Raw genomic sequence first — 18,820 nt, forward strand, 5'->3', positions numbered from 1 at the left:
CATGCTTGATTACTCCCAAAATATCCTGAGCCACCGTGGCTCTCCGTATAACCATGGTTGTCAGTTTGACCATCGGCTGGAAGCGGTTATGTAAAAGGCAGAACTGGCTGGTGTTAGATGAGCCTGAGAGGAAGCCTGATTAAAGGCAAAGCTTTGGCATGGCACGTGAGTAATCTCTCCAGGCCTGTTTGGACCTGCGTGCCCGGATGCTGCCGGTACTGTACGATGATGAGTCACGGACGATGAGCTTTTAGCATTTAGAGCACACTTGTGTGCCGCTGAGATCCTGCGGGTGTGCTGCAACACACACATGTACTCACACACAGCTGTCGGCTCTTGTGTTTGCTCTTGAGAGGTTGAGTGTGGGACAGCAGTGTGGCTGTTTGAACATCTTAGCTCAATTATTTTGACTCTTGACCTTCACGCGACACGTGCGACCTGTTATGCTTGCATTCCAGATACAACTGAGTTCAATTAGATGGCTGAAAGAGGGAAAGTGTGAAAGGGTTGATCTCACAGAACCTGTGAAGATCATTTGTAGATTATATTTCACCACTAAATAATAATAATAATAAGGTAACCCTTTACAATAAGGTTCATTAGTTTACATTAGTTAACATGAACTAAAAATAAACAATAATTTTATAGGATTTATTAATCGCAGTTCATGTTAATTTCAGCATTTACTAATGCATTATTAAATAACAAAGTGTGTTGGTTAACATTCAAAATGTGAATGTTAATATTTTGTTAATATTTTTGGGCAGTTTGCATTTTTACTTTTTAATATTAACTTTATGTATTTTTTCTATACAATAGATTCTTTTTACATTTTTATTAAAATTGCTTAGGTAGTGATGGATAGATATGAAATATTTAAATATTAAATATTAAAATTATATTGTACTATTTTATTTAAATGTTACACTTTTGCTTATTATTATTATTATTTGAATAATTTAATTAAAATTTTTACTATTTAAATATTTAATAATATCTTAGAGATATTTAATATTGAAATTATTGTATTTTAATCTTTTATTTAAATATGCTACTTTTTTGCTTGTTGTTATTATTATTATTATTTAATATAATTTCATTAAAATATTTAATATTGAAATTTAATTCTGTCTGTCTGTCTAAATTAAATATTTCAATATTAAATATGTAAATTAAATATATAAAATTGTATAATTATTTAATAATTACAATTATATTTTGCTATATCATTATTATTATTATTATTATTATTTATAAATGATATTAATTAATATTAATATTAATTATATTAATAATAATGAATAATATTAATATTAATTATTATTGAAATATGTAATTATATCTATCTATTAAATTATGCAATATTAAATATTTAAATTACATTATATTTTAATATTTTTTATTAAATATGCTACATTTTTGCTTATCATTATTTATTAATATGATACTAATATTAATTATGATTAATATTGATATTATAATTAATAATATTAATATGAATTATTATTGAAATATTTGTCTGTCTAAATATATAATTAAATATTTAAATTAAATTATATTTTAATATTTTATTTAAATATGCTACTTTTTTATTATTTTTTATTTATTATTTCAATTAATTTCTTGACATTACTGTAATTAGAACAAAAATGTATTAGAAGTTTTTTATATGTTTTATTATATTTTATCTTTATTAGATATTTTATTTTTTGCCATTTATTTCAAGGAATAATGTTAGAAAAAAATCTTAGAAAAGCCAGTGAGGTAGTTGATAAGTTAACAATAAAAGTAATTAAAAGGCAAATTTTATTAAAAATGTTTTTTGTTTAGATTGTTATTTTTGTTCTATTTTATTTGTATTAATTATTTCATTTTTCTGACATTTATTTGAAGGAACAGTGCTTTTTTGCAGTGTATTTAAAAATGTTTTAAGATGAAAATTTAATTTTAAATATGACAGTATATTTGAGTAGCATTTAATTTTTTCATTTATTTTTGAAAAGCTGGTTAATAATGAAGATAAATTCATATTCGCCATCCTGGCAGACAGTAAAAAGATGTTCATAAGAAAATAGTTAAAGCCATAGCCACATTCTCTTGATGAATGGATGCATACTCAACATTTATATTATCAAAAGACTTTCTCTCTCTCTGAAGTGCTAAATGGAGACAAGTACATTAAACCCATGCGGACAGATTTTCATTGAATTGTTAGGATAGATGTATATAATGTGTTTTGGTTATAAAGGAAATAGCACCACACTTATTGTAGAACAAATAGGGTGTATATATATATATATATGATTTTATTAATTATTCGCACAACAATTCGTAAGATTATTGAGGTTCACCCTAAAAACATCCATCAAGACATTTTCTAAATCAACCCACATGAACTAAAACAATGATAGCATCTCCAGTTCCTTTCAAATTCATGGATTGACAGCATAATTCAGTTTGAAAAACATTGTGGCCTCTGATTTGTCAGGATTGACTGGAGGTCTCGCTCTAGCTGTATCCGAAGCATTCGCTCACAGCACCCTTGAGCGCTGGGATGTTGGGAATGGCTCGTGGAATCAGATTAGTAGAGATATAATTGGGTTAGCAAGAGTCTTGAGTGGCCTGTGAGGCAAAAAGATCAGGTAATCCACACAGGCTGCTAAAAGTTGAAGCAAGTGTGTGTTGAAGAGTGTGAAGAAATCCCTGATAAAACTAACATTTTAATTCCGCACAAACACATACAGTGCCTTAAGCTTTCTTATTTTGTCAAACACTTTGTCAGTGAGTATGACAGCTAATGCCTTCTCTTTCTTTTTGTATCTCTCTCTCACTTTAGAGTAAAGAAATCACCTTTCAGCTGCAAGAGGATTTGATGAAAGTCCTCAACGAGCTCTACACGGTAAGTGGCGTAATAATAACGCTCCTCTCATTGACTGCTATGTGTAGTACACACCAGGTGTATACTATGGTAAAAGACTCACGCTTTAATTGCAGCTGTCAGGCCCACCGCAATCGCTCAGAAGATTCATGTGTCCTTTGCTTTCCTTGTGCTCTTAATAAGATGCTAATGTATTCACAGGTCTAAAAAAAACACCTGCTGACTGAGGACTCGTTCTTTGTTTATTTGTTTGCAAAGTTAAATGTCAGATAATATATGTTTTCCTGTTAAATCTGTTATTATGTTATTATTAACATGTCTAAACTAAATGATTTGGAAAAGTGTAAATTAAGTGACAAATGGTGTATCTTACTTATGTATAATACTTAGTCATTTGTGAAATATTATTGCCATTTTAAATAATGTTTTCAATTTTGATATCTTTTTTTCTTATGTAATTTATTTGATGAATAGAAAGTACATTTTTATTTTTTTATATTTTACATTTTTATATATATTATTGTTATAATTATTTATATTTTTAATATTTAAAAATATAAATTACGGTATAAGAAATAAGTATTAAATGTATTTTAAAATATTTTTAGTTATAATATTTTAATATTTAATTTAATTTAATACATCTTGCCGAATTAAAGTATTCATTTCTGACCCGAAACATTTGAATGATAGTATAAATGACAAAATTACTACATTAAAATTTTTTATCATGGAATATATTTTTAAGATGATTTGATTAATTGAAAGAAAAATCTTCAAGTTGAACTGTTTTAGTAGAAAGCAATTATTTCATTTTTCTTTTTTTTAATATTATAAAATATAAATTGTATTATATATAACTTTAAATATATTTTTAAATAAATATATTTGATTTAGTATAATTTAATACATCTTTGCTGAATTAAAGTATTAGTTTCTGACCTCAAACATGTGAATGATAGCATGTATGACAAAATTACTACTTTCAAAAATTTCACTAAACTGGTTTCAATTAGAAGTGGTTTGATTTGTTTTTGCGTTCTTTCATCATAAGAACTCATCGAGAAAATCAATCCCAGATTCTTTTTTTCTTCTTCTTTTTTTGAAGCTGTCATCTTGTAATCATTCTGCACTGCACAGCTTCCTTTTGATCAGTGCAGAAGTATATCATCCCATTTGACCTGAAATACCCTTCTGGAGGGAAACACTCTTATGGGACCGTTGCATCAGAAACCCTCCATGCAACCACAGCCAGTAAAATAACAGGTCTGGTGTGACTCTAAAATTGGTCCTTCTAAAACCAGCAGAAATGTAAACAGAGTTCCAGACCAGTAAGTGGAGAGCGGGGCCCAGGGTTTGGTCTGCCATCCTAGCCATGTGTCTAATTATACAGCCGTGGACAGCAGCGCACTGTGCTGCTCCGACTGTACATATTTATGAACAATATTTAGTTTGGTCCTTGTTTTATAGTCAGGCTCTCTTTTGAGGCTTTACAGTACCATGAATTATAATGCTGCGTGACTGCCACTGTGATTATGGCCTGGACTGACCCGCTGTTCGGGGTCTAATCGTGAATGGGTCCTTGTAATCAGCTTGGTGCGCAGTCACCTTTGATTGAGGAGAAGGCAAGCTGATGAGCGGAGCTTAGCGCTTTAGCATTAGCGTCAGGCTTCGCAAGAGGCTTACGGCGCACAAGGCACAAAAACATTACAATCGTACTTACAAAATTGTTAAAGGGTTCATTTTTTCCACCTAAATAAGTGTTGGTTTGTATTTCTAAGAGTCAGACAGTCAGGAAAAAATGAGAGGACAGCAGCTGTAAGTTTTTCTGTCTGCTTTGTTAGCAGTGCATGCTAATGCTTATATGTGACCCTGGACCAGAAAACCAGTCATAAGGTTAAATTTTACAAAACTGAGATGTACATGTATGTATAATATGAAAGCTCAATAAATAAGCTTTCTATTGATATATGGTTTGTTAGGATGGGACAATATTTGGCCGAGATATGCCTATTTGAAAATCTGGAATCTGAGGGTGCAAAAAAATCGAAATACTGAGAAAATCACCTTTAAAGTTGTCGAAATTAATTTCTTAACAATGCATATTGCTAATCAAAAATTACATTTTGATATATTTATAGTTGGAATTTTACAAAATATCTTTATGGAACATGATCTTTACTTAATTTCTTAATGATTTTTGGCATAAAAGAAAAATCAATAATTTTGACCCATACAATGTATTTTTGGCTATTGCTACAAATATACCCCAGCGACTTAAGACTGGTTTTGTGGTCCAGGGTCACATATTTAAAGGGATAAAAATTCTGTCATTAAATACTCACCCTTATGTTTTTCTAAACCCTTTAAGACCTTCATTCATTTTCAAAACACAAATTAAGATATTTCTGATAAAATCCTAAAGCCTTTTTTGACTTTGCATAGACAGAAACGTAGCTGACATGTTCAAGACCTAGAAAGGTAGAAAGGACATTGTTAAAGTTTAAACGTAAAATTCGCAATTGCAATTGTCTATTTTTTTTTTTTTTAATTTAAGTTTTAATTATATTTTATTTCGCCTTTTAATCACTGAAAACTATGGAAGCCCGTTTCTGCCAATGAATAAAACGTTTGTTTTTTTTTAAAGGCGATTGTGACTTTATCTCACAATTCTTCTTTTCTTGCACTTGCAAGTGTAGATCTCGCAATTCTGACTTTATAATTCGCAATTGCAAGTTTTTATCCAACAATTCTTGTTTCTTAATGGTTGGACTAATAATTTTCATCTGGCAGGCAATTAAACAGTATAAAAAATCTATTAAATGTATACTGAATGATGGACTCTGAGCCATGTAGAGTGTGGTTTTAAAGGTGCCATAGAATGGAAAACTGTGTTTACCTTTGCATAGTTGAATAATAACAGTTCTGTACATAGACATGACATACCATGAGTCTCAAACACCATCGTTTCCTCCTTCTTATATAAATCTAGTTTTTGCAAAAGACCACTGAAAAATAGGCTAATTCCAACATAACATAGACTATTGCACAATAGTCGGGATCGTTAATAGTTAGTTACGCCCCCAACATTTGCATCGCCCAATCATCAGACGATCTCCAGATAGGATTTTGTGAAAAAACAATGCAACAATAGCGAAAATGGCAGATCACCGGAATAAATGTTATGTTCCAGCTTGTGCAGGAGATGTTAAGTGAAGGGGTGGGTTGGTGTCTGTACTCAGAAAGGCAGCAAACAATGCGTTCTAAGAAAATAAGATGAGCCACTGAAGGGACACGGTTAGCTTATTGCTAGCACTAGCTTGTTACATGGCAGTATATACGATTTCACTTACCACATAAACAGAGTAAGGAGAGATGACTGCGTGGATGATAGCGAATGATTTTCAGAACCTGATCACCGCTGACAGCATCTAAACTTGTCAAATGTGGTAAGTACTGCCTGTAGTATAAAGTTACACAGAGCACATGCAATCACCGATCTCAAAAGTGAAACTAAAAAGTTATTGTGGATTCAAAGCAGCAGTTTCAATGCCCCGCATATTAATAGCGGCTCGAGCTCCGTAATTAAATCTATATTTTCTCCTTAGAGCTGTGTAAGAGCGAGCTGCACTGTGAGACAGCCAATCAGAGCAGAGCTCCTCATTTAATATTCACGGACCTTCCAAATAAGGCAATAACAGCATTTCATTCTAGGGACAAATCTTAGGGTTGTAAATGGACCTGTAAAACCATTTCTGAAATTTTTACCCTTTTCTATGCCATATAACTTCTATGTAGATCTCAGAGAACAATTTAAAATATTCTCTCAATGCATTCTATGCCACCTTTAATATTATTTATATACTATTATAGTATTTATCAATATTTTTGTACTTTTAGTTTAGTTTTTAGTGTCAGTTTTAATAGCATAATAACATAATTATGTGCTTTTGTCTTTTTTGTTTTATAAATTATTATTTCATTGTTTTTTGTTATTATTTTATATGTTTTAGCTTTGTTTATATTTCAGTTTTATTATTAGTAATTTTAATGCTTCAATTATTTTTTACTTTAAAAGGCAACATTTAAATTTTTTCTAATTTTAAGTATAATATTTTATTTGGTTTTTAATCACTGAAAACTATGGAAGCCTGTTTCCACCACTGAATAATAAACAAAAATTAAAAAAGGTAATTGTGACTTTTTATCTCACATTTTTGACTTTTTGTCAGGATTGTGAGACATAAATTCTCAATTGCAAGTTATAAATTCAGAAATGCAAGATATAGACTCAATTGTGAGAAATAGTCAGATTGAAATTCTGACTTTTCTCGCTAATGCCAGTTTATATCTCGCAATTCTGAATTGATTTTTTTTTTTTTAGAATTGTATGATATGAACTCGCAATTGAGTTATAAAGTCAGAATTGCCTGAGAAAAATGAGCAAATTTGCAATTTGTATCATGCAATTCTGGCCTTTTGCCTTGCAATTGTGTTTATATATCACAATTCTGAATTGATTTTTTTTTTAGAATTGTATGATATGAACTCGCAATTGAGTTATAAAGTCAGAATTGCCTGAGAAAAATGAGCAAATTTGCAGTTTGTATCATGCAATTCTGGCCTTTTTCCTTGCAATTGTGTTTATATCTCACAATTCTGACTTTTTTTCTTCGAAAATTTTGAGCGATAAACTTGCAGTTGTGAAGAAAAAACCTTGCGTGATTTTAAACTAACTTTATTTCTCAGAATTTCAAGAAAAAAAGACAGAATTGTGATGTACAAACTCGCTTTTGCAAGGAAAGTTTTTATTGCACAACTCTGACTTTATAACTCACAATTGCGAGTTTATATCATACAATTCTGAAAAATCAAGTCAGAATTGCGAGATATAATCTCGCATTTTTTTTTTTTAAATCATAAATTCAACTTTTTATCTTGCATTTCTGAGTGTTTCTCACAATTGAGAGTTTATATCTTGCAATTCTGACTTTATAACTCAAAATTGCGAGTTTATATCATACAATTCTGAAAAATAGTCAGATTTGAGAGATATAGACTCACTTTTTAGAGAAAGTTAGAATTTCACAAAGGTTTTATTTCACATTTTTGAGTTTTTCTTGCAATTGAGAGTTTATGATGTAATTCTGACTTTATAACTCGCAATTGTCTTTATAACTCAAAATTTTGAGTTTCTATCATACAATTCTGAAAAATCAAGTCAGAATTGCGAGATATCTCACTTTTTTTAAAAAAATCATAAATGCAACTTTTTATCTTGCATTTCTGAGTGTTTCTCGCAATTGAGTTTATATCTTGCAATTCTGACTTTATAACTCAAATTGCGAGTTTATATCATACAATTCTGGAAAATAGTCAGATTTGAGAGATATAGACTCACTTTTTAGAGAAAGTTAGAATTTCAAGTTTTTATTTCACATTTTTGAGTTTTTCTTGCAATTGAGAGTTTATGATGTAATTCTGACTTTATAACTCACAATTGTCTTTATAACTCAAAATTTTGAGTTTCTATCATACAATTCTGAAAAATCAAGTCAGAATTGAAAAATATAAACTTGCATATTCAAGAAAAAGTCAGAAGTTCACGTTTTTATCTCGCATTTCTGACTTTCGCAAAAAACAACCTGATGTTTACGATAAGAGTCTGAATTGCGTGCTTTTATTATGCAATTCTAAGAAAAAAAAAGTCTGAATTGTGAGATATTTATTATTCAGTGGCGGAAACTAAATTCCATAGAAAACAGATCTTAATATTTATTTTAGTTTACAACAACACTGGTCATATCTAGAGACTGGAATGTTATAGAGACTTTAGAGGTCTGCCCACCTAAAATACCACCCCAAATACCATAGTAATTCACTAAAATCACTAAGAGCACATAGCAGGCATTAGTATCTTATCACCCCTCTCTTTTTGTAGAAAATGGTTTCAGTATTGCTGTGTACTTTTAGAACTTCTGCTTTCTCAAAAACTGCCATCATTTCATATATTTCTAGGAAGAAAAAAAAAAAAAGTCTGGTTCAGCTGCATGCAGCGTTCAATCATGCTGTGCCCACATTACATCAGTTACAACGGGACAAAGCTTTTAGTGTCGATTAAGCACTCGCTCTTTGTGAAGAGTTTGACATCGCAGGCATAATTAGTTTGTTAGTACAGGCTCATATGTTCTGAGTCACATCCTAATGCTCGTTATAAAACTCATCTGGATATGACTAATAGCCACCTAACCAAAACAATGACTCAAGCTGTCTGAAGCACTTACCATTATGTCGCACATTCACTTTGCAGTAATTGGATTTCTTCACGGGGGTTTAGTAGCCCATAATGTGTGTTTCATCGGAAAAGGGCTTTGGGTTTGATAAAAGACATTTAGTAAGGTGAAAAATATTAGGTGGAGCTGGCTGATTCTGTTGATGACTGCGATTACTGGTGTACTTCAAATAGAAACTTTTACCAGTGTAATAGTTTCAATCTCTCTAAAAGTAAGTAAAATAAAAGCTCCATCATGGCCCATTAAGAAGCTAAAATTTAGTTTCGTTTGGTTACTCGTTGAAAATGCTGATTGTAACTTAAATGCAAATGAAGGTATATGAAAGGGATAATTATGCTTTTATATTTTCTCTTGAAACATTTTATTTGGTGCTTTTTGGCTCTACATGACAAAAGAGGGTTTCTCTGAAGGAGAACAGAATTGATTTGTGTCAAGTGGGAGGATGAAAGTGTTTCAGACGAGCAGCTGCTGCTGCACCTCTCTAGAGCTCAGCTGGATGTTATTGAACTTTGACATCTGACCTCTGGGTCCCGCAGGTGATGAAAACCTACCATATGTATCACACGGAGAGCATCAGTGCTGAGAGCAAACTGAAGGAGGCTGAGAAGCAGGAGGAAAAGCAGATCGGTCGTGTTGGAGATCCAGTCTTTCACATCCGACTAGAGGAGAGACATCAGAGACGGAGCTCTGTGAAGAAGATTGAAAAGATGAAGGAGAAGGTAAAGAAGAAATAGTAATGGATCCATACCATATGATGAAATGTCTGTCATATTTCACTGAAAATGAAAATTAAATAAAAAAAACGTATGAATAAAGAAATAATTCAATTAATTTAAAAACATAATTATTTTTTTTATTATATTTTTAAAATATATATTTTTTGACAATTAAGCACATTTGAACAAGCCTATTTTTATTAAAAAAAATATATATAATATATATTTTACTCATTTATAAAAGTAAAAAGTAAATTAAACTATATATATATATATATATATATATATATATATATATATATATATATATATATATATATAATTATACACACATACATGCATATAAATAATTTGTAAATATCTGCCTTATTTTCTATTTTAATTACAATTTGAAAATTAAAAAGATCTATATATTTGTATATGAAATATTTTACTTATTTATAAATCTAAATGAAAACTATATAATAAATAAATTATATTTTTATATTAATTATAAAAATTAAACGAAAATAGGTAAATAAAATAAAATTATATAATATAAATCTTTTATAAATAAACAGAAAATTTATATATGACACATTTTACTTATTTATAAAAGTAAAACTATAATATATAAATAATGTATAAATCTAAAATAAATATACAAATGATCTATTTATCTATCTATGTATCTATGTATTTTTACTTATTTATAAACATTAAGCAAAGATTATATATATATTTAAAATTTATAAAAAATTATATAAATGAAATATAAAGTACTTATTTATAAAAGTAAAATTATATAATATATAATGTACAAATATTAAAAGAAAATATATACATAAAATGTTTTACTTATACAAAATAAAAAAAGATAAAATAAAATTATATATGTAATATAAATAAATATAAAATGATATATTTTATTTTACTATTTAAAAAAGTAAAATTATATAATATAACAGTAATGTATAAATATTAAATTAAATCTATCTATTTTCCTATCTATAAAGTATTTTACTCATAAAAATAAATATAAGTACATAAAATAAAATTATATATGTAATATAAATAATTCATAAATAAATATAAAATTTACTTATTTATAAAATGAAATCAAATAATATATACATAATATATAAATATCAAAAATATATTATATTAATATTATTATTTAATTTATTTTTCAATAAATGTTCACAGTATTTAAAATATTACGTAATACAATATAATGTAATATCTTATTTATTATTTTAGATTTTTTTATGAAATAGGACACATATTTCATTTATTATATTGTAATGCACATTCTCATACAGCATCTAAATCACAACAGAAAATGTAATGCTTATAATAAACAAAACAAATGCAATAAAATGGCGAACAATAAAAAAGTAAAGTTTTATGTATCAGACATGTTTTTGATAGAAGACATGCCTGACCCTGTTTCCACAGAAAGGGAACCGTTTTATGCTTTTAGTATATATGTTTTCTGTTAAAACCCGTGACAAATGATTTAACAGCTGTGGGATTGTTTTTTCCACGGATGCTTCCTGGAACGAGACATTGTGGGATAGTTCAAATGTGGAAGTTAGCGTGAGTCACTGTCTGTCGGTCAGTTGAGTTCGACGACTAAGTGGGTCTAAATGTTAGTAATACCCTTACTGATACAGGAAATGAGCAATACTTGTTCTCTAAGATTTTTTGTAACCATGTAGATGTCTGTGTAATGCTTTCTTGCAGTTTAAACGCTTATATGTCTTCGTTGGTTTATTTCTGGAAGCATTTGTTCTCTGTCACTTCACAAGAGATCTTAAAGGAACAGACGGCATGCAGAGATAAAAGCTTGCTTGCGTGTTTTTCTGTTTCAACCCGTTTTCTCAAATTCTGTCTGTTTTCTCTCTCTCGTCAGAGACAGGCCAAGTACTCGGAGAACAAGCTGAAGTCGATCAAAGCTCGGAACGAATACTTGCTGACGCTCGAAGCCACCAATGCTTCAATCTTCAAGTATTACATTCACGACTTGTCTGATTTAATAGACGTAAGTACCGGGAAACGAAAAGGAGGTTCAGGGATTCTTCCACAGACGAAAGAAACTTTGTGTGACAAGTAGGACAGTTATAAATAGAGTTTAAGACTGACCTCAGGTCTGCTGGGACAGCTAAATATGACAAAGACTGCTGCCGTTTTCGTCAGTTTCTTGGTTAAATATGCATCTTTGTCTACACCTGCTTTGATCTGAGGAAATGCATAGACTCCTCAGTGAGAGCTCTGTCAACGTTGCATTCAAATCAAAGCTCTCGAGACTTCAAATGCAGGTGTGTCTGACAGGAATGAGATTTAAAAAATAAATACACTGCGGTTAAATTGCATTCATTTCCATATCTCCAAATAACCACACAAACCTGTTATTTAAATATGTTTTAGGAAGGCCCGATTGTCAGATGCATTCGTTTAAGAGAGAATGAGGAGCTTAACGTGACTAAATAAGCAAAGAAAGTAATAGTGGTTTAAACATGTGGGTGGAGAAACCAGAGGCCTTTTCCAAAAGTTTGAGATCAAATGTGACCCTACACCACCAAACCAGTCTTAAGTCGCTGGGGTATATTTGTAGCAATAGCCAAAAATACATTGTATGGGTCAAAATTATCGATTTTTCTTTTATGTCAAAAATCATTAGGATATTAAATAAAGATCATGTTCCATGAAGATTTTTTTGTAAAATTCCTACTGTAAACCTATCAAAATGTAATTTTTGATTAGTAATATGCATTGTTAAGAACTTAATTTGGACAACTTTAAAGGTGATTTTCTCAGTATTTAGATTTTTTTGCACCCTTAGATTCCAGATTTTCCAATAGATGTATCTCGGCCAAATATTGTCCTATCATAACAAACCATACATCAATAGAAAACTTATTTATTGAGCTTTCATATGATGTATATATCTCAGTTTTGTAAAATTTTACCTTATGACTGGTTTTGTGGTCCAGGGTCACAAAAGTGACCCAACACCACCAAACCAGTCATAAGGGTCAATTTTTTTAAATGTATATGTCTAAAAGTTGAAAAAATAAGCCTTTCACTGATCTATGGTTTGTTATGATAGGACAATATTTGGCCGAGATACAACTAAAAACAAATCTGAAATCTAAGGTAGCAAAAAAATCTAAATATTGAGAAAATCGCCTTTAAAGTTGTCCAAATGAAGTTCTTAGCAATGCATATTACTAATCAAAAAGTAATTTTTGATATATTTATGTTAAAAAATGTGCAAAATATCTTCATGGAACGTGATCTTTACTATATATCCTAATTATTTTTGGCATAAAAGAAAAATCTATAAATTTTAACCCATACAATGTATTTTTGGCTATTGCTACAAATATACCTGTGCTACTTAAGACTGGTTTTGTGGTCCAGGGTCATAATATTTTGACACATTCTCTAGTATTATTTGAGATGTATAAATACTTTACTTTTTTGTTTCATATATTCAAAATCTAATTTTTCACTTGGAAAAAGATTTTTGTACACTGTATATTATTTTGTATGAGGTTGTCCTACTTTTATATTAAGGTACTGAATGTCCTCCAGTGTCTGAATATGGCATTTTTTTTTTAGCATGGATGCTGAGAAAGTGGCACCCAGCCTTAAAACCCAGTTTTCTGTGAATCAGGCTGTCTGAGTGTTTTTTTTTAGGTCATTGTAACATACTGCCGTACAGTAGTATGTTACAATGTACCTTTTTCTCATTTTGTCCTGCTGAGCACTGTTCCTTCACTATTTTACAGCCCCGGTCTGAATCAAAAAGTCAAATCCTGTCAGCATCATTTATTTATAAGCTGAATATCCCGCAATATTATTTTCATCTACGAAACAAAAAACCCTCGGCAGGAGGCTGGCAAGAGAAAGAGTGTTTGGGTGATATTATGTGCATGCACAGTCATTTTTTTTTTTTCACAAATGTCTTTGGAGGAGAAAGGACTTAACCTTGTCTGGTTAAAATTTTATTTTATATGAAGACGTTTTTGCCCCTGCATACTGCGAACGAACCAGCAGGTTAATAAAAATATGGCTGTATCAAGTCAAGCTACAAAACCCCAAAGCAGGTTCATCAAAATGGCTATTTTATTTTATTTTATTTTATTTTATTTTATTTTATTTTATTTTATTTTATTTTATTTTATTTTATTTTATTTTATTTTATTTTTATTTTATTTTTTAGCATGCAAGTCAAGCTCCAAAAACCCCAAAGCAGGTTCATAAAAATGGCTGTATCATTATTTTATTTTATTTTTTAGCATGCAAATCAAGCTCCAAAACCCCAAAGCAAGTTCATAAAAATGGCTTTATCATTATTTTTTTATTTTTTTTTTATATATTTTTTTTTATATATATATTATTGTATTTTATTTTATTTTACCATGCAAGTCAAGCTTCAAAAAACTCATAGCTGGTTAATAAAAATATGGCTGTATTATTATTTGGCTCCTATTGATGCTAAACCATGTTACAACTCAAAACTATTTTATTTTATTTTAGCATGCAAGTCAAGCTCCAAAAACCCCAAAGCAGGTTTATAAAAATGGCTGTATCCTTATTTAATTTAATTTAATTTTATTTAATTTTATTTTATGTATTTTATTTTATTTTAATCTTTTTTTTTTAATTATTTTTGATTTTGTTTTATTTCATTTATTTTTCAGCATGCAAGTCCAGCTGTCAAAATGGCTGTGTCATCATTTGGCTCATGAATTTGACTCTCAATTTGAGCTCTGGCAATTTCAATGAAAAAAGGGCATCCAAACAGCATTCCAACAGACAGAACAGCCCATTGTGATAATTAAATTAAAAGGTCTTTGGAAGTTTGCAGACTGTTTGGGAGTCGAGATCTGGCTGTTCTTCCAGTGACATGCATAACTTAAATAACCTCCCCAAGGACGCCTCAGTTCTCCCCCATATTTTATTATCCAGACCAGGACATCTTTTTGCATTTCAGTTACCCATGACTCCAGTATCAGAGTCCAAATCAAATTATGGAAATTCCTGCCAGTCTACGCTTAGCTTGGCTACCGGGCTGTTTTGCACAAGTCCTACAGTAAGCCTTAAATAGACAGCACACAGACCACCAGAGCACACTCAGTATGTATTAGGTCATGTAAAGAGCCGTCAGACACAGGAACACAAATATTCCCAAAGCCAGAGTTACTGATAGACCAGTACGTCATGCTGTGCTGTTGGTGTTAATGTATTAGGAATCTCAGATATTAGCTGTGAGTAAGACCTGACGCTGGCAACCAATAGGTTGTAGGTTTGAGTCTATTCAAGAACTGTTGCTTTACTTCACAGGAACTGTCTTGTTTAATAGGTTTACTGTCACTTGAAACTTTACTACACTTGTCAGTTAGGTAATGTTTCTCTTCTCTTGGCCTCTTTTTTTCTGTATAGTGTTGTGATCTGGGTTATCATGCCTCTCTGAACCGGGCTTTGCGGACCTACCTCTCGGCCGAATACAACCTGGAGACGTCTCGTCACGAGGGCCTGGACATCATTGAGAATGCGGTGGACAGTCTGGACCCCCGTAGTGACCGCCAGCGCTTCATGGAAATGTACCCTACGGCCTTCTGCCCGCCCGTTAAATTTGACTTTCAACCACATATGGGAGATGAGGTCAGATTTAAACAAAGCCTTACCCACACACCTATGTACATCTGTATACACACACAGTAGCAAACCGCATTCACACCAAGTGTTTGGTTAAGTTACATCTTAACACCATGTTAACTGAGAGGAGGTTTATTTTCTTAACATTCTGTTACACTGTAGTTTTTTTAACACTGCTTGCGTTGGAATTTTTATAAATAGTAGTAGTAAAAGTATTTATATAAAATCACGTTAGTTTATTTAAGGTTTATAAGTTGTACAAAAGAAAGAAAATAAAGGAAATAACTAAAGTTTGTCTTGGGAATTAAAAAAGAGTCATCTTAAAATTTCCTTCTGTTTTATGAAATGTCAATATTATTTTACAGATTAATTTTTCAAAGTGGATTGAATTTTTTGAAATGGGACAAACCAACTTAGTGCTACAAAAGTCTTCAAATTAATTCAAGCACCTGGAATATTTCATAAAAATTGCCTAGAGACATGGCAAAAATATCGCTTCTCCACCCAAAGTAATTAGATTATTTAAAACTCATCTCTCTGTTTACTTTATGATATTGTAATAAAAAAAGCTATATAATTCTTATGTTTAAATTTGTAAATTAATTTTTTATTTGATTTTAAGTACCATACTGTTTAAAGTTTGGGGTTGATATAATTTTTCATTATTTTTGGTAAACAAAAACTCTTATGCTTACTAAGGCTGCATTTATATGGTCAAAATACAGTAAAAATATTGCTAGTAACATGCAAACCATGTAAGAAATGCGTTAGCAGCAAGCTAGGAACATGTTAATCTTGGAAACAACATGTTAATACGTGCAAATCAGGCTAGAAACATGCTAGCATGTTAATCATGTCAGAAACAAGCTACCAATATATTAAACATGATAATCATGTTAGCAAAGTGGTAAAAAAAACTCCTGTGTTCACCAAGGCTGCATTTATTTGTTCAAAATACAGTAAAAAATATTGTTAGTAACATGCAAATAATGCTAGAAACATGCTAGTCATAGTTCGGAGATCAACACTTCTTGACTGGCAAGACGGCTGCGAGCGGAAACCCAAACAGTGAAAGTGAGTTGTTCAAAACCTTTCTTTTTAGTAAACTGTGTGTACACGAACAATGTTTTCAAAGCTCAAGTTCATGTGTAGAGACCCAGGCGATACTTCGAGCAAAGTTTCATGGTGTGTCGAGCCTTCTTAGTGTTGTAAAAATATCGATTTTTATGCGCTCAAAGTTATGCCCCTAGTACTCCCATTCACCGGCCATTGACAACAAAACGAAATCACGGTCAATCTCAAAAACGTCTCGTTTGTCGTAATTATGCTTTTAGATATAAGTTTGTCTCGTTTACAGTAAAAAAAACAGCCCAGGTTGCATTTTGGCAATAGTTATCCTTTAAATCATGCTAGCTAAATGTTAAATCTTGTTAAAACTAAATGGCCTGAAACACTAAACAGCAGAGACAAAATGGATGATCTACTGTCTGTAATGAATGTATATGTGTCTGTATATCAGTAACTATCCAAAGCATTTTAAAGTTTGGGAGAAGGCTTTTTCAAACCAACTTAAAATGTGTCTACAAACTGAAAAAGTCTTGAGCAAATCTTGAAAAATTATCAATATAAAAACAGTTGTGCTATTTAATATTTATACTTATGATGTTGCATAATTTCTATGATTCTTCATGAATAGAAAGGTCAAAAGAACAAAATTTATTTTTAGAATAAAAATCTTGTACATTTTAATGCATCCTTAGTGAATAAGGTATTAATTTAATAATAAAAAAGAAAAGTAGTGCATATAATGTAGTGATGAAAATGTACTTATAGTAGGAATGACCCAACATCCTTCACCTTCTAAATAACCTGTAAGCAGACGTTACGTTTCATTTTAACATGCTTCTCCCATGGAATATCTACCAGCCCATCCATTAACCTTGCGTTAATCTTGTCTGAAGCCGCGTTGAAGCGTATGAGATCATGCAGGATACAGAGTGGAGAAAAGCGTCTTAATGAAATTCTGAATTATATGTGGTCAGGATTGCTTCATATCCTTCTTTTATTGTGTCTCAGCTGGCAGCGTGCTGTTTGCACAGAGCGTTGAGAGCAAATCATATTGCATTTCTCAGCCTCAAGCAACTTTAGAGAGTGTTTATTGGATTTATCCTCCTTAATTGGCCATTTTGTCACTAAAATAATGTCTGCGCATGCTTTACAACCTGTTGTTTTGCGATCATGCCTGTACTCTCTTGGTCAATGAAAGCAACCGGGGGTTTGCTTTATAAGAGTTGGTTATAATGATTGTGCCAGGTGTTGGTTATTTGTTTGAATATGAGATTCCTCCTCTAGGGAGCTTGCTTCTATTAGAGTAGGTTCTCAAAAGGCCCGTTCACAACAAGGATAATAACTATAACGATAACAATAAAGCTAGGTGTAGTTTTAAACCCATGCCAACAATAACGGCACCGAGGAATTTTTTTCGGAATCACTTTCAAAGTGTTTTTTTCCCCAGCCAATGAACGATGAAAACATTGACAGCCAATCAGAATCCATCCTGCTTTCATGAGTCATGAGCTGCCTTTTAATTATTTTGTACTATTCTCTGAGGTCTGCTTATGATGTTAAGATTTTTAATTTAGTTTAAAAACATAATTTTGAAGTAATAGGCTATTTTCTGTCCTGTCTTTTAACCCCTCGGGTTTGACTGCCGTTGGGGTGCACTTTCACGTGTAGAAGGTTGGAAAAACACGAGTAACGTGTTTCCTGGAACGCGGCATAAGTAAATACCCACTGCTATGATTGGCTATTAGTTGTGTATGTTTGACAACCTACATCCTTCACAGATGGGCACTGCTGTGATTTAGGTTCAAAATGCATAAATAGTCAGAACATATCAAATGATCTGTAATAACAGGCAAAGCAATACTTCTGTGGTGCAACAATACTGTTGAATCCAATGTAGTCAGCACAGCATTGTCTTTTAGTTTCAGTCTAAAAATCCTTTGTCGAATTGTGCCTGTTAATTAAAAGTTGAATTTATAAAAATTACTCAGTTCAAAGGTTTACATCCCCTTGATTTTAATACTGTGTTGTTATCTGAATGATCCACAGCTGGGTTTTTTGTTTAGTGATAGTTGTTCATAAGTCCCTTGTTTGTCCTGAACAGTTCAACTGCCTGCTGTTCCTCAGAAAAATCCTTCAGGTCCCACAAATTGTTTGGTTTTCCAGCATTTTTGTGTATTTGAACCCTTTCCAGCAATGACTGTATGATTTTGAGATTC

The 18,820-nt window shown here is 31.3% G+C and overlaps 1 protein-coding gene across 1 annotated transcript in view; it reads left to right on the forward strand.

Annotated features, from left to right (window-relative positions):
* srgap1a (SLIT-ROBO Rho GTPase activating protein 1a) overlaps window positions 1-18,820 on the forward strand; it is a 133,364-nt gene that overhangs the window by 57,318 nt on the left and 57,226 nt on the right. Inside the window, 4 exon segments of the mRNA XM_073850198.1 lie at window positions 2,837-2,899; window positions 9,708-9,890; window positions 11,782-11,910; window positions 15,321-15,542. Of these exon segments, the coding sequence (XP_073706299.1) occupies window positions 2,837-2,899; window positions 9,708-9,890; window positions 11,782-11,910; window positions 15,321-15,542 (597 nt within the window).

The sequence above is a fragment of the Garra rufa genome, chromosome 11 (assembly GCF_049309525.1).
Source record: "Garra rufa chromosome 11, GarRuf1.0, whole genome shotgun sequence".
Classification (NCBI taxonomy): domain Eukaryota; kingdom Metazoa; phylum Chordata; class Actinopteri; order Cypriniformes; family Cyprinidae; genus Garra; species Garra rufa.